This window comes from Notamacropus eugenii, chromosome 5 (assembly GCF_028372415.1).
Source record: "Notamacropus eugenii isolate mMacEug1 chromosome 5, mMacEug1.pri_v2, whole genome shotgun sequence".
Lineage (NCBI taxonomy): Eukaryota > Metazoa > Chordata > Mammalia > Diprotodontia > Macropodidae > Notamacropus > Notamacropus eugenii.
The window spans coordinates 63,405,525-63,422,596 of record NC_092876.1 but is presented as its reverse complement, the minus strand read 5'-3'; the positions used below and the strand labels follow the sequence as shown (position 1 = coordinate 63,422,596).

Sequence of the window (17,072 nt, the reverse complement as noted above, 5' to 3'; positions counted from 1 at the left end):
AAATTTCGTATAAGAGCAAAAAGCTCCCAGACACACACAAAGACAATTTATGTGCTTTCAATTCAAAATGAATTGAGTTTTCCTGACATTTTCCACAAAACCCAAAGATAAATAGGGAAAAAGTTGTACATACAAATGATTTTGTTGACTCAAAGAAAGGATTAAAATTAGTATGAAAACAAAATAGTCTAAACAATTTATAATTCAACTTCATTGTAACTTGCTGGTTTCTTACCTGGCAGGGGCTTTATTCTCTTGTAGATGCCAAAGTTGATAAGACCATGACGTTCTAAGTAACTGTGAACTCTATGAACAAGAACAGTATCACCTAAAGAAGGAATGAGTTAGAAATAAGTTTTACATGCCTTTCCTGATTCAAAAATCACAAAACCTCAGTTGGAAGGGACCTCAGAGGCCACAGTCTAGTCCAACTCATTATCTGTTAAAAGACTCTGGGCTACCCCAGTTCCTTCAAACAATCTTCATATAGTGTGAACTCTAGGCCCTTAACATCCTAGCTGTCCTCCTATGGATGCTGTGACTTAAGCGTGCCCTTTCTAAAATATGGAGTTCAGGGCTGAACACAATGCCTCACATGGGATCTAACATGAGCAGGATACAGCAGGACTATCACCTCCCTAGTCCTAGATACTCTTAAATATCCTAGGTCTTCTTTTAAAAGAACTAGAGTTTGAGAATGTCTTAAAGGACCAAGCTGCTTTAATCAAGGCAGTCACTGTATTTTACCCAGGAGGCAAAGAAAATAGAGAAATCAGGAAAACTGTTATTTCAAAGTAAAATTATGATGAAATGTTTACGCTAATTGCCATGCCTGGTCCTTCTCATCTTAAACAGCCTAACACTGTATTAGCTTTGAGGGTAGTGTTATCCCTCTGCTGGCTCCCTGAGCTTGCAGCCTAGCAAGACTGTCGGATCTTTTTCTGTTCTTTTACCATGACTTCCCAGCAGTGTGCTGGTGAAGTTACTTTCAAACCAGTGTAAAACTCATATCACATGTTATCTGAGACTTAAGTCCAAGGTTTTACCCTGTCAAAATTATTTTGAATTCTGACTCTTATACAGTGTTAGTGTTATCTCCTGAGCTTTGTGTTATCTTTGATATTGGATAAGCATACCACCTATGTCTTTATTCAAGTGACTGATAAAAATGTTTCACACCACAGGTCTCTGAGGCACCCAGTATGGACTTTTTTCCAAGCTAACAGAGAACCAAAAATGACCTGTTTGAATCTGGCCGTTCAACCTGTTTTGAATCAACCTAATTATACTATTGTCTAGCCCACAATTCTCCATCTAAAAAAAAATCATTGTTATTCTTTGTCGTTATGTTGATTATTTCTGGGAAAGGGAAAAAACCCCCCAACACTTCTCCACCTGTCTAGAAGGAAACTTCTTGATAAAAAAAAAACAACTGAACAAAAAATCAGATATACTGGCCTCAGCTGACAAACGAATACACCAACGTGTTCTGGTCTTCCCCTGCCTTGAGGAAAAAGGTGTTTAACTATCCATTTTCTGGGAATTTCACAGGTTTTTCATTAATTCACAGCTGACTTCTTGATGATCTCTTCATTTACACTGCTGTAGTCATTCTAGAGTGTTCCTTTGGTTCTGCTTATTTTACTCCCCACCAATTCAGACACATCTTCACAGAGTTCTCTGAATTCCTTAGAGTTTTCATTTCTTGCTGCACAATAACATCCCATTACACTCATGAGAGGCATGCTGGGGGAAGAGGTGACTTTAGAATCAGGAAGAACTAGGTTCAAGTCCTGCCTCTGACATATACTGGCTGTGTGACCTTGGGGAAATCACTTGACATCCCAGTGCTCCAGGCAGCAACGGAAGGCGATAGTTTTTAGAGGAAAGTGCCTGTCTGCATTGTTAGAAGGGAGCTTCCTACACTAGTGAATAAAAGGTTCAATCCCAAGACAGCAACAACCAAACAACCCCCAAACCATTCCTATACTATAACTGACCTATCTCTTCCATAAGCAAGAAACTTTGTCAAATGTTTTGCTAAAATCTAAGAAAACTCTACTTCCCTAATCTACTTGTACGCTAATAACCCTGTTATAAAAGGAAATAAGTGCTCTCTGCCATGATCTGTTTATTGTTGTTCATCATGAAGATATGTTGGTTCTTGGAGATCACTTCATTTTCTAGAAATCAAACCCATAGCTTAGTTAAGGACTCGAATTTACAGAATCCAACGTGCCCTTCTCTTCCAATCTTATCATACCTTTAATTCTCTACGATCGTTCAAAGACCACTGTCAATAGCTAAACGACCCAACCTACCAGTTCTTTCACTGCTCTGGAACATATCTAGTTCCTCTGAGCTTGGATAACTGAATTCTGCAAGGGCAGTTCTCTTATTTCTTTCTTTATCTTGAGTGTGAATCCCTATTTACCCATTGTAGTTCTGTCCTTTCCAGTTAAACAATGATTCTCCTTGGCTACGATAACACTTCTATAGCATGTTTAAGGTTTGCAAAGTGATTTATCTATAATATCTCATCTAATAAAGAAAAGAGAAGCAAAGCAGGAAGTGAGCAGGTCAACTTTTCTCTAATATTAGTTATTGTCCCTTCCACCTCAGGCAGTAGTCACATCACTTCTCTGATCCTCCTCCTTTCTACAATTCTGTTCACCTTCAGATTTCCTCATCAGTCTCCCTCATTCTGGGCTTTAGTCCTTTTACCTTGGCAGGGCTGTGCCAAACCTTTGCATCCATCCTTTGTTCTCTATCCTTGTGTCTTTTTAACATCTAGGTTACTGAATTCTCTGTTCATCCATATCAACCTCTTCTGACGATTTCACCCTTTCTTCTACGATGTCAGGGTTTCTCTGGCTTTTCAGGATTTTCTTTAGAGCTCTCTACTCTTCCTGAGTTGACTTCCCATGAAGAATTCTAGTCCACAGGATGCTAAGTTATCTTTTCATGTCTGCTCTCTCTAAGGTCACACTATGTCTGGGGTTCTTTATCGGAAATTCTATGTTGAAATGCTTATTGCCCCTCAAGTTTCCTTTCATTTCTATCCCAGTAATGAGTTTCTCTCTGTTAGTGAGGAAATTGAAAATAAAACTTTTCTCTTTTTGTTCTTCTACTTTTTGAAGAATAAGTTAATCATAAAATGAAACTAAGAAAATGTGAGCTACTCTGTGCTAGGGAGAGGGGAAGGGATGTGGGAAAAGAGAGAGACAAAGAGAGAAACAGTGCAAGACTGCATTTCAGACTGTCTAAATAACTAAATCCCCCATCACCATGGTGTCATTCCTTTGTTCTAAGTTCATGACCTATTTCTTATAAATGTTCTTGATTTCCTTTCTATGTTCAGATAGTTTGCAGACCATGTTCTTCTGCTGCTGCCTCCCTTGATTTTTACTCAGAAGTTCTTTTCATTCCTTCTTTCTGGATTTCTCTATATGAGTGTTACACAATGCTACTCCACCTACCTCCTTTTCCTTCAATGAATCTGTGATCTCATCATGTGCAGATGAAAAGGACTCTAGATTTGGAATCAGAAGACTTAGATTGTTCTAGTTTCTCTGCTGTGGTGACTGATTTACATTTAACTTTCTTAGGACATGGTAATGGCCTGTGCCAAAGTCTGTTCTTTGAGTTATTTGCCATTTTTTGGCATTACCCGCTTGTACATATAAATAGGTTCTGTATTGGAGTTGCCTAAATTATCCACTGTATGTTCTTATTTTTATTCTTTCTTCCAGTGTGACACTGATGCTAATCTTTGTTCTAACAAGTTGGTGGTCTGATTGTACTCAGACAGCTGAATCAGAAATGGCTCCCCACAATGGTAGAGACAATTAATCCCCCCCCAAATTATTTGGTGCTTGCCATGTCTGTAAACAGAGCTCCCAATGCCTACCAACCCTTTGTTTTTCAATGAAGGTATTCCAACATACAGGTGTTCTCTTCAAGTTTTTTGGCCTCTCTTGGTTTTTATACTTAAGCCATGTATTCTTCCCTGTACCTACTTTTGTACTGAAGTCACAAAATATTAAAATATACATTAATTTAGTTTGGAGAGTTTTACTGAATTCTTCATAGAATTTCCCCACATACTCATCCTTTCCAACAGATAACTGGCACATGAACTGCAAATGTTTCGATGGTAGTCCTCTTACAAATGCTTATCATTAATATTGCATATGAGATGGCCAAAAGTCCCACATTATAATATTTCCTGCTGCCATGATAAACCCAATTTTTTTCCTATTTCAATAAGAGCCCGTAAGCCACTCTCCCATTTTGCTGCAAGAATATCAAGATAGTTATGATTTGGTTCCACAGTTTGTATCTACTTGGTCACTGGACAAAGAATTCATATTTAGAAAATGGGATAATATTGATTCTTCACATCTGTGGTCCTCTTCCACAACTCTGCCAGATGCAGAAAGGGGTACACAAAATTGAAGGATACTGTACTACTTCATGTGTTTTCATTTCCAAATGGCTCGCACACTAGTGATAGGCTTCTTTTTACTTTGCCTGGCTGATCCTCAGGAAGCAGTCTGTTGCTGGTACCACACTCAGAGCCTTTAACAGCATGGAAGAACCTGTCAGAGTTTATATCCTTCACAAACGCACAAACTTTGAAAACCCAGGGTCATCTCCACACCATTAGATGACACTGGGGTAAGACTCTGCGGAGGTCCTTTTCACCTATCTGGTTTTTTGCGTTTACACTATACCCTTCTAGAAGCACATTCCAAGTGTGGGTCTCATCCCTCCAAGTCTTACTGATACCCTTGAAGTCAAATTTACCTCTTTGGGTCTAATTCATTTTGTTTATTAACGCATAGACATCTGAGGCCATGGGTATTATTACTAGTTCCTTTCTTGAATTTTGCCTTCTATGAAGGTCCAACAGCACCACTATTTCCCCCAAAGCACAAACTATCCATGCTCACTTTTCTCCAAATGTCACTCCCGAATCTGGAATTTTTAACATTGCCTTCATGCAGCTACCTGTTTCAAGATGTCCTCAAGCACATAAATATGGTAATGAGGCCTTTAATGAAAATCCACTAAAAATTCCAAAGCCAAGTAACAATCATTGGTTGCATTGTTTATAATATCTAAAAATGTTAGTCTATAGCACTTAAACTATAGGAGCTGAGTAATATAAAAGGCTGACTTCATCTTGAAAGGTTCTTGAGTTCTTTGTTATATAGTACAAAGAAAGTAAATATTAAAGAAAATAATCCAAAATAAAAGCAGAAAAATGTAAACAAAACAGGCAAAAATCAAAATGTCTGGAATCTTCTTGATATTCTCAAAGTGGGAATCCTAATTCCAAGGAGAGTCAAAAAGACTTTGCTTCTAAGAGGGTCCCAGAAATGTCAGCTACCTAGGTAGTACAACCTCCTCCTGCTGCTCAAATGGGAAATTTTAATCCCTTTGAGGGGGAAAAAAATTAAAAATAGGAAAAAATGACTGTCCCAAGTTAAACTTGGTGGATAACTATCTCCTAAAATAACAAATGTATATCGGATACAGAGTCATCCTAAAGTGGAAACAGTAGCTTTCAACAGAATCCAACAAATTGCAATAATCATATATACTTATGCAAATTACCCTACTTACTGTTATAAGGTGCTTCTAACTGCTGGAGAGTCGCTTCAAACGTCAACTGAATCTTTGGATTGTCCAACCACAACTGCAGCTGCGTTTAAAATAATACAACACAATTCTCATGACACAGTAATATAAACACCATGAACACATACCCCTTAAATCTTAATTTAGGACTTTAGCAGTAGAAGTCCTGTTATCTATGTAAGCAGAGTAGCTCTAGGTACCTCCAGTAAACATCCTACCCTGCAGAGAGATTCTGGCATATATCTTGAATTCACAGGGAAAATGTATGTGGACAGGTTTATCTTCTCTCAAAATTTTATAGAGGTGACTCGTATGTTGCTCTTCATACTTTAAAATATCTAACAATACTGAAGTATTAATGATAATGCTAGTTCACATTTTTATTTTATTTTCTACAATAAAACCCTACAAAGTAGGCAAGTATAGTTACTAGCCACATTTTATAGATATGGAAACTGAAGTCAGAAATAAAGTGACTTTGCTCTAACTAAAACTGAAAAATTTCAAAGTTACTTAAGGTAATCAGGGTCTGAGGAAATAGCTAAGTGAGGCTAAAGGCAGAATCAAAGCCAGGGCCGAAGCACTTATAGAGAGGGGACAAAATGAACTCAAGATGGGTCAAAAGTTCAGAGGTAGGATGGGCAAAGTTTTGGACAAAAACAAGTGACTCAGAATGAGCTGCTGGAATGGCAGCATCTGATATTGGTACTACATAATTTTTAACAGAGGCTACAATATAAATTCCGTTCAACTGAGAGTATACAGAATGTTTAACAACTACCAAGAATTACACAGATGTTCATCAATTGTTTTCAAAAGATGTTGCAAATCTAAGAGATACATTTCTAAAATATCTGCAATTAATAGTCATAGTGAGCTGTCTAAACCTCACTGAGGTTAAGTAATTCCATGATCATACAGCTATTTAAATGTCAAGAAATGACACCTGAACCTAGGTTGTCTTGTTTCCTATTTCATTCATTTCTATTCATTATGCCAGACTTTCTCTCCAAGTTTGTGGAAATAAGTTATGTGTTATGGTTAAGGTTCTAGTAAATACTTACGGTATTTCAAGTATATCTAACCCCTATTTATAACACTCTTTTGATTTCTAGTTTAAAATACAAAGAACATTTTCCCCAAATATGCCAGCAGAAGCGGAGGATTCCATGTTTCTTATTGTTAGTGTGGAGGATTTAAGGAAAAGGAAAGAAGTTAGGAAATGGATCACTCACACCTCAGCTACCTTCTGTTCTGAATTAGGCACAAACAACAGCAAGCTTTTACATTTAGTAGACAAATTAAGAGTTAAAGTGACATAGGTCACTTAAGAGGTTCTAAATTGGCATCCCGGTATACTTACCAAAGAGATGAAACTACAACGTAAAATAATTCTGCAACTCACCACCCTACTTAGCCTTGGAGACAATGGCTGCTGGATTCTGTAATAGCGGATTCTGGACGTTGATAAAAGCCTTTTACAAATACTTTCCCAGAAGACTCTGAGCAAGTCACTCTGAGTCTCAGTTTTCTCATGTATAAAATGAGAGGATACATACAGATATTCTCTAATGTTCCTCCCAGTAGTAAATACTGGAATTTTAAGACATTAAATGTGTGACTTCACAAGGCAAAATTTAAAGCTAATTTTAAACTAATACCAAGTCAAGAAGAGTTCCAAATGTTACTTCTCTTCCCCTGAACCTGGCTACTAAAGGGATAAATATGTATGAGAAGCCTTCTACCCTCTTCTAATTAAAAATTTCAGAACTTACTGTGCGGTTCCTGATGAACAGAAAAACCTTCTGGGTTTGCTGTGGCCCACTAATAATATCAGGGAAACACGCAGCTTCTTGAGATGTCATCCGATCATGAGGGAGTCTGCTCTGGAAAGCTGCACCCTCCACACCTAGCGAACAGAGTAAAAGAGTTCTAGGAAACATGCAAAGGCGCACAATGCTAGAAGACAATGATTACTTCTCAAGTCCCTTCTCTTGGTAAGGAAATCAATAAAGCTCTCTGGTGTGGTTGACTTGGCTTCATCCATTTTGTTTTAAACTTTTCTTTCTACCTTTATAATTTAGAATTTCTCATAAACGTAGCACTGTTTTAAGATTTATTTACATATAATTGATATTACACAAATATTTAGATGTAATCTCTTGACTAATACTTTATAAGCCATAATCAGGTAGGAAAAAGTTAACAGTCGTCTCTAAAGGGGGAAAAAGTCAAGACCTATGGGTTCTAAACCAAATTTCTAACATTAGAGCAAGTAATTTTCTTCTTGATGTCAGAAACATTGCCAGTAAAAAGTAAACTCCAAAGAGAAAGGACCAGAAAAAAGAGAAGGTACATTAACTCAGGAGGAGAGAACAGGTAAAGAATCTGTAGTGAAAACATAAGCAGCTATAATATTGCATGCCTTCTGAACAGTTAGTTTCCAACGTGGAACACAAAGAGCATTCTAGGTTTCCATTCTAGGAGCCATTAGTCAGCTCCCATATAATTCAATCCTGGCAGGGAGTGAGAAGTTATGCAGAGTATTACAATATAGAGAGCAGAAGAAAAAAACCAAGGAAGTTGTTATTTCTAGCCAAAATACTAATCCTCTTCTACTATAAACTACAAGCCAGAGATATCCAAGGAAAACATTTCACAAAGATGCTTGAATAAGTTAAGCAAGCTAAAACTATAATTTGACATAAAAGTTAAGAATGATTTAAAGGCTTTTAAAAAATATGACATTTAAAAAAATGTACTTAATCTTAGCCAAAAGGCAAAGTGATATTAAAGCAATTATGTACAGGTAACAAAACAGGACATGGAAATAAGAGGCTAAGAAGTGAAACCAGACATATTTCAATCTCTCAAAGCCAACAAACGTTGAGATGCAAACATCAAGGAGCAGAAAGAGCAAGCAAGTTTAGGGGTAAAGAATACTAGAGGATGAGATTTAGCCAGGACACATGCCGATAAAATGCCTTAGGGAAACGGAGGAAGGCGGGGATTCAGCACAAACATTCAACGGAAAACGACCAAGGTACAAAAAGGCCAAGCAAACCTACGTATGCAACGTGAGGACAAGAGGCAAGCGAAGATGCATGATCAGAAATATCCCATCTTGGAGTCAAGGAAGCAGGACCCCCTTTCACAAAGCTGGTCAGACACCACTGACTACTGGTTCCCATCTGGGTGTTGTATTACTAAACGACACCCCAGAGGGCCCAACCAGCTTAAATGATTAAATAGAGAGAGAATGACCACAGAGAGGGTTATTCCTTAAGATCAGAATGGAAATACGAATCTAAAAGAATAGAGCTAGCTGTGCAAATCATACAGATACTTTTAAAACAAGAATAACATGGAAAATTAAGCCGAAATTAAAGAAAGGAGAAGAAAGGCTGAATACACCAAAGGGGGAATAGCCTTACTAAAAGAGAGATTCTTTAGAAAATGCAAGTTACACAGCTTCAGTACTAGAAAGTAATGGAATAAAACACTTAAGAGAATATCCCAGGAAAATGGACCAGATACAATAGTAATAGGTCTCTTAACTGTTAACATATTTGTGAGATACACCACATAACTGAGTCAATCATTGGAATGTGAGCTTTTGGAAATGAGGACTGCGTTTTGCTTTTCTTTGTACCCCTGGTGCTTCTTATCAGCACAACACCTGAAGGAGTAAGTGTTTAATAAATGCTTATGATTGGCTGAATAATAGAAAAACAAAACAAAACATACCACTTACCCTAGTTTAATTACAACTAGTCCCTGGCCATAAATCACTTTCAAAATATCTTTAATAAAGGACATTTATTAAAGATGGTTTGAAGAAGTTACAAATCAGTTGTGGCAAAATTCTTACATACTTTTAACATTCTACACAGCACCTAAATGAGCACATATTAATGCTTTGCAAATGAATTGTCATTTTAAACACTGCAATACTGATTTTCAAAATGCAAGATTACCTTAACAAACCACTGCTCAGTCATTCATTTCCTGTAATTTGGTTTGTAGAAAAGCAAACAGCAGTTAGAGAATAATAATGTAATCTAGAAACCAGATCAAGTGAGTGGAAATCTAATCTATCTTTCTGCAATATGTCTTGAAAGTGAGATAATCTATACCACTTCAAACAATCTAACTCATTTATGCTTTATTAAAGGCTTCCAAGGGGATAAGTCTTTAAATGATGATGATCATAAAAACAATTAATGTTTAATAGCACCTTAAGATTTGAAAAGATACATGGTATCTCATTTGATCCTCATAACAACCCTGTGAGGAAACTGAGGCTGAGAGAGGTCACTGACTTGTCAGGTGTCACAGAGTAGCTATTTGTCTGAGGCTGGACTTGACTTCTGGTCTTCCTGACTCCAAATCCAGGGCTCTATCCACTGTGCTTCCTAGCCACCTATAAAATTACTGCTACTAAAAATAAGGGGATTGGACTAGATGTCCCTTCCAGCTCTAAAATTCTACCACAGGTAAGCAGTGGCAAAGATCTTAAAGTAATACCACCTGGTTTGAACATGAAATCTGGCATCCTGGGAATTTACAACATTTTAAGCAAAATAATAATGCCTAATAAAAACATGAAGCCTAATAACGGCTCCTTGTTCTTCTCAGTCCTGAGTTGGAAAGAGATTCAGCTCATGAAATTCAGCTATGAGATTCAGCTCATGAAAATGAAACCCTTCTCATCGTCTAGTTCCTACCTCCTCCAAGTAGGAAAAGTAATCAATAACTAGAGGAATAATGATGGTTTTTGCAGGTAGCTGAACTAAAGATGTAGGAATAAAGAAATGGGTTCTGCTACTCCTTCAAATCTTCTGTCCTTCTTGCTTATGATGAGCTGCAGGTAGCATCTTTAGCAAACAGGCAATAAGGAAAAATAAGCAATGCAGTCTTGTCCTCCTTGGTGAAAACATAAAAAACTGACTCAAATTATTTTTAAAGTTGCTAAGATTGTAGAGAGATTTCAAGCGCATTAGTGCCATTAAAAATCTAAAAGTAACTATTATAACCATTCAACTACTGAAGAACATTTACTTAAATGTACTATAAGCAGACGACGTTAGACCTTAGAATGGCCAAAATTAAAAAAAAAAACCAAAAACACCACACTATTCATATGTACTGGAATTTTTCCTATTTAGGCCAAACATGATTTGTACTTTTTGATGACTTAGGAGAAGCTTTGCACTAGACGGTAGAAGACTTGGGATGCAGCTAACATCATTATTAGTTGTGTGACCTTGGATAAGTCCTTAAAATCACAGTACTCTCTCTAAGCCTCAGTTGCCTCAATTGTAAAAGGAATTGGTATTAACTTGCCTAGAAACAAAGGGTTGTATCAAAAACCTTCTGTTCTTCTTGCTCTAAATGCAATAATTCTATGATTCACAAAACTTGATGCTCATTTACAAGTGCCATTTTGAACAATATTCTGGGCCATTTGGTGAGCTCAACTGGTTAAGATCAGGGTGCTAGAGAGATGATGGTCTGGGCTTCTTGGATACCCACAAGTACTAGAGTTAATTTCCTGGAGTTAGTTTCCTGTAGATGAAAACTCATGGCTATTGGCAACAGTGCCTTCCACAATGGATAGCCAATGCACAAATGCATGCCTTTGAACACAACAGAGACCAGGTAAGAACTGTGGATGACTCAAAGCAACCATTTCCTTAAAGCAAAAACCTGAAAACTCATGTTTTCATGCTAGTGGAATGGTAGCACCACATTCATTAGTTTTCCTAAGTTACTTTACAGTTTTATTGACTTTTTTATAAATTGTATATATTCCTGAATGTAATAACAATTAATTTTCTTTTCAAGATGGTGACCCAAAGAACCATTACTGATTCCCAACATCACAAAGAAGATTTCATTTAAAACCGTTTCAATACTAACACTTCTGGTGGATCTGCCATCAATGCAGACTTTATGAAAGGGTATTTTAACTTCTACAAGATAAAATCAAGAACTTGGATGACTATCAACCTTCAGACCTTTGGGATAGCGTATGAAGAAGTTGAAGGTCAAGTCAACATTCTAGAGCCAGCATGTGCTAATCATCTTATTTCGGAGCTTTTTTCTCTGCTCTTCCTCCATCACAAAGTCCTCCTCTGATGCCTCATCACAGCACGGAGGTAGCCTGTGGTTCTCAGAAGTTAAGGCAATAGAGTGTAAATTTGGGCAAGTCCTACTATGCTAGGAAAGCTGTAAGTATTGGCATGATGACACATGGTATGCCTGATGTTCAAGCACCAGCCCAGCTAAGTTCAGAAGTGCATCACCAGGCTGGATAAAAGGTGATGAATTTTTCCAGCAGAGTTAATTCTTGAAGACCACCTACTGAACTGTAGAAGGCTATTATCTGGGTCAGTGGAGGAAGGACTCACACCAACAAAATTACAGATCCCTTGAGTATACTTATTTTTGATCCAAGAGAGCAAAACACGAACTCCCACAAATTATTTAAATGCAATAACATTTAATAAATAATCTGAAAGTAGAATGAATAGCTAGCAAATGACAAAATAATCTAAGTTCTGTAGAAGTATCAATATGCACAGGGGCTGGAATACATAAAATGCTTAAGGAAAGAAAGGACAAACTTTAGAGATGCTGTCTTGGATAGGACAATGAAGCAAAGGCTAATTGTTCCAGATTGTAGGTTCCTGGACATGGCACCTTGGGGAAACATTTTAATTAAAGCCTCTACTTTCCCCTGGTAGTAGGGCTCTCATACTGCTTTGGTCTGAAAGGAAGAGGAGAATTACTGGTTGATTTTGGAAGCCATTTTTAAGCAAGCGAGAAGCAAACGTTTAGACAATGCAAATAATTTGTCAGTGATACTTATTTAGCATGGGTACCTAATGCCATGAAATGAACATCCAATTCCAGTGAGATATCATTAGTCTACACTTCATAATTAATCCTCCAATTAAATACTGGACTACCTCTCTCATAAGTTAAGGATTTCTAAACCTGCAATTTTTCCTGCTTGTGGAGCTTTGGTTTTTTTATTGTTATTTTTAAAGGTCCCAGGACTCCTAAATAAGTAATGCAATATTTAATATTACTGGAAAGGTTCTGGGAAGAAGAACCAACAATCTTCTCAAAACAATGAAGAATGGTGGAGGGTTGAGAGATCGGCCTGAGAATGTCTTTTGTCTCAGCTACTCTATCTTTTTTCCTGTAATTGTAGGCGACCCCCATCCTGCTTTGTAGGTCATCGTGTTTCTTTAGTACCTCTTGCTAAGATCTGAATACCCGTAGCCATAAACACTTGCAAGCATCAATCCCTGACTTGGCGGCTCTTGCTACAAAGTGGCAAGCATCAAATGCCACCCTCACCTGATGCTTGGCCGTCTCCATACCCTCCAGAATTGTCGTCTTGAAGTCCTCCTGCTTGCCCTGTGGAAGGAAAGAGGAGAACTCAGGGACCTTACTCCATAAATTAAATTCATATCTGGACATAAAGGCCTAGTAGCTGGTGATACAGGAGTTCATCACCAACTAGTAAACCCAGATTCAGCGAGTTCCTTCTTCTGGAATCAGGGTCCAGGGTATCACATTGTAGTCTTCCAATTCTGATCCATGAAATGGCAACTTTACACAGCTGGTTCTTGTTGGAAAGGCAGGAGTACAAAGTACACAGTATTTCTGATTGCCAAATACTTGTAAATCAGTCTTATTTAACAGACAGAGGATATGGGGGTAGGGGAGGAGGTTAAATTTCTTTTAAGACCCCACTGAAAGACTAAAAGATTGGGTGTAATCTGGGCTCTAGGGACCTAAGTTGAAAACAAAGCAATTAACTCAAGAATCCATGAAACTATCTAAAAGAATCAGTAGAAAATATTCTGCAAAAGACGGAAAGATTCTCCCCTTCTCTTCAAAATGACTCAAAGCAGAGGCCATGGGGGATAAGACATTCAGACCAAAAAACTTGATGCTATAAGTGTGTCAGTACTGCCTTCCCATGCTTTAGAACACACCCAGCAGTAGAATTACGTGCCAGAAAACTGTAGCTAGAAGTTTGTTCTCATCCAGTGTGGGAATAAGTACTAAAATCTTGTAGAAACACGTACCAGTCTATGGAAACAAATCTTGATGAGAGTTTGACCTGATGACTAAGCAGAACAAATAACTTCAAGAGATGGGTCAAGCAGACCTAAGAAGATCAATCAAAAAAAAGGTGAGGGTAGACTAGTTAACACCAGAATCTATCACCCGCAAAAGAGATGATTTTATTCTATTTATTTATAGATACATAGATTTATTCTATCTCAAGCTTCTGTGCCTCTGGGTAACACTGAAAGAATCAAGTGCAGTCTCTGAAAAACACAGAAGCACTACTCAAGTGATCCAAATGTGGGTTATTTTATTTGACATGGTTTATTTAAGTTTAATCACAGAATCTGTACTGCTCTCAGGGCTTCAAGGATTTATAGAGGAGACAATGATGATAAAATAAAAATGAATGGGCTTAAGTGGCAACAATAGGATCTTAAATTAGATATAAGAATTTCATGACAGTGACATTACAACGGATGCAAAATAAAAGGCAGTATACTCTCCTTTTAAGTCTTTAAAAATGAGACATTTTACCTACTAAATGATTTTTATACACTCCTGCCTTAAGGACTTTTAGGCTCTATGATCATATAATTCTCAAGCAAGTACAATTTTGCAGATGGCAGAGAAATGCACCAAAAATCTGTCTCAAAGACTTGTCACTGTGGCACTTGAAAAGAGCATGAAGTTATTTAGTAACTGGAAACACCACACATAGATAAAGGTATAAATTCATCTTTAAAATACAATGGCTATATAACATACCTTATTTAAATATTAAGTGCTAAACTACTAATTCCTAGAGATTTATTTCTGATGAGTTAGTTCTCTTTAGTCCCTATTAGAGACTAATTAAAACAAAAAATTAAGATTTGATATACTGAAAGCAATTAACATTCTACATAAAGCTCCCAAGCCCTTGAAATGAGACAGCATTAATATTTTAGAAATCCAAGGTTGGGCAGCTCCTACAGGTCCAAATGCTTTGAACAGTTTCCCAAATTTCACAAGATCTTTCTCAGGTTAGCAGGAAGATCAGCTTCTCCCCATCTATTTTCCTTTTCTGCCTTTTCTTTCCCCATATCTAAGCCTTTCCCTGCCTTTTTGTTTCTTCTTTAACTAGATATAAGGGAGAAAATAAAGTCTATTTTCTGTTATTAGCCATAATATTTTAAAGTTTTATGGTCCCTATCAACTCAAAAAGTGGATAAGTGAAATGAATTTTACACCATTCTCCCAAGCACCAATTTCAAATTTTAACTCCCAAATGCACTGAAGTTTCTTTTTACTTTGCTAGCATGTGGCCCTTTCCTGATTTTTTTTCCCCTGTGGGACTTCTCTTGATTTAGTTGCCATGAAAGTAGGAGGTGAACAGGTAAAAGTTTAAAGGAAGAAGAAATAAGGCAAGAAGTTTCAATTCTGGTTCTGAAGAGTAACAAAACCATAAATTTAAAAGGTTATGGAAAAATCCCATCCTTTTATTAAAGCAGAATAGCAGTAATGCCACAATCGTTAAAACAATATGCAAAAAAATAAACCACTCAAGTCTTCTGGGAAGATAAAGAGTAGAACAGACATAGGAGTGCAGGGATAAAAGAAGTAAAAGTAGAAATGGAACACCACAATTTCCTTTAAACAAAGAGAAGAAATAAAATAGAATAATAGATCATATGATATGAGAATGGTAAAAAAATAAAACAGGAGAGAATAAGTAAATTTATTACTATACGTATCTTTGCATTTCTACTTTATAAATTTAAGATTTCCATTCAATCTATTTCAACAGGTAATTTTTATTAAGAGTCTACTACACGTAAGGCGCTATTCTATGCTCTAGGAATACAAAGACAAAAATTAATTAGTCTTTGCCCTCAAGGCGCTAACATTCTGACAGGAGAGGGGAATCAAAGTACACAAGTTAGTTGTAAATACAAAGTAATTTCAGGAAGAAGAATGTAAATAACTGGGCATCAGCAAAGACTGAACAGTGCTTTTAAAGAAGTTAGGGATTTTATTAGATATAAGTGAGGAAGAAGCCCATCCCAGACACAGAGGACTACTTATGCAAGGGAAAGAAGATAGGAAATATAGGGTCATGTACAGTGAACAGCTAGTGGGTCAGTTTAACTAGAATACAAAGTACATGAAGGAGAAGAACATAAAAGTAAGGCAGAAAAGGCAAGCAGAAGCCAGAATGTAATGGCTTTGTATTTTATCCTAGAGGCAATAGAGAACCAATGATGATTTTTGAATAGGTTTATAACTAATTAGATTTATATTTTAGGAATGTCAATTTAACAGCTGGTCTACCTTCATCATTTTGTCTTGTTTTTTCTTCCTTTCTGAATACATAGTGCTGGAAAAAGTATTCACAAATATTGCCATTCACTTGTCAGATATGTAAGAATATAGGTTACAACATATCTGTCTGACTTACAGTTCAGGTAGCCTGGTGTATTCTGACGATGGCATGAAAGAGTGTATTGTAGGCACAAATGGTTGTCCACCTATGGTGTCAAACAGCAAAGTTTAAGGAGAAGGCCACTGAAATTTCTAGCTTCCACTTATTAACCTGTCGGAGCCATCATTCATGAACGTCTGTAAATGCTTCAGCAATCTATTTACATGTTCATTTTGCTATCACCTTGAGTTAAAGTTTTTAAACATTACCACTGTGCTGTGAAGGAGACGTCCTTTTTTCATGAAATCCTCTTGAGCTTCAAGCGGGCTACCTAATCCTATTAAATTACACTTGGAAGTAGTCTGTATTCACCCAACATATACACACGTCATTGTGGACTTCAATCCTGTACTCTCTGTCTTCCTTGTTCCAGAAAGAACACAGTTTTTTTAGTCTGTTCTTCAGCCTTCATGGTTATTTTAGTCGTCCCATCCTAGACTTGTAGTTCTAGTATTTCAAAGCATTGCTTCGACCAGACAGGGGACTTAAAGAGTGCCCATGCCAGGGCTTTACACAAGGCCGATGTTATCTGCACGTTCCTCTCATCGTCCTGAGAAGGCCCAGCATCTTAGATGTCTTCCTCTGGGAGCATCATGGAGCACTATCTCTTGGACAGCATAAAAATATGGATATAGATTTCCTTCCACTTAGTAGGTAAGAAAGAGAACCAGAAGGTGCAGAGAAATGCTTTATGTTTATAGAGGGAATATTCACACCAAATCATCACTGAAACAATAAACCTTTATTAAGCAGTTGTCTGCCAAGCATCGTCCTAAGTGATAGGGATACAGAGACAAAAATAAACCAGTTCCTGTCTTCAGAGAGCTTACAATAACTGGAGAAACCATCCAAGCACTACAGTAGACATGAA

At 37.2% G+C, this 17,072-nt stretch overlaps 1 protein-coding gene across 2 annotated transcripts in view; it reads right to left on the bottom strand.

The window, feature by feature from the left end:
* KDM1A (lysine demethylase 1A) overlaps positions 1-17,072 on the bottom strand; it is a 79,989-nt gene that overhangs the window by 39,767 nt on the left and 23,150 nt on the right. Inside the window, exons 3-6 of one of the 2 annotated variants that reach the window (XM_072609242.1) lie at positions 13,018-13,077; positions 7,422-7,555; positions 5,632-5,710; positions 236-328 (exon numbers count right to left, since the gene is read on the bottom strand). In XM_072609242.1, the coding sequence (XP_072465343.1) occupies positions 236-328; positions 5,632-5,710; positions 7,422-7,555; positions 13,018-13,077 (366 nt within the window). The remainder of the gene's footprint in view (positions 1-235; positions 329-5,631; positions 5,711-7,421; positions 7,556-13,017; positions 13,078-17,072) is intronic. The other variant, XM_072609243.1, reaches the window with a different exon arrangement.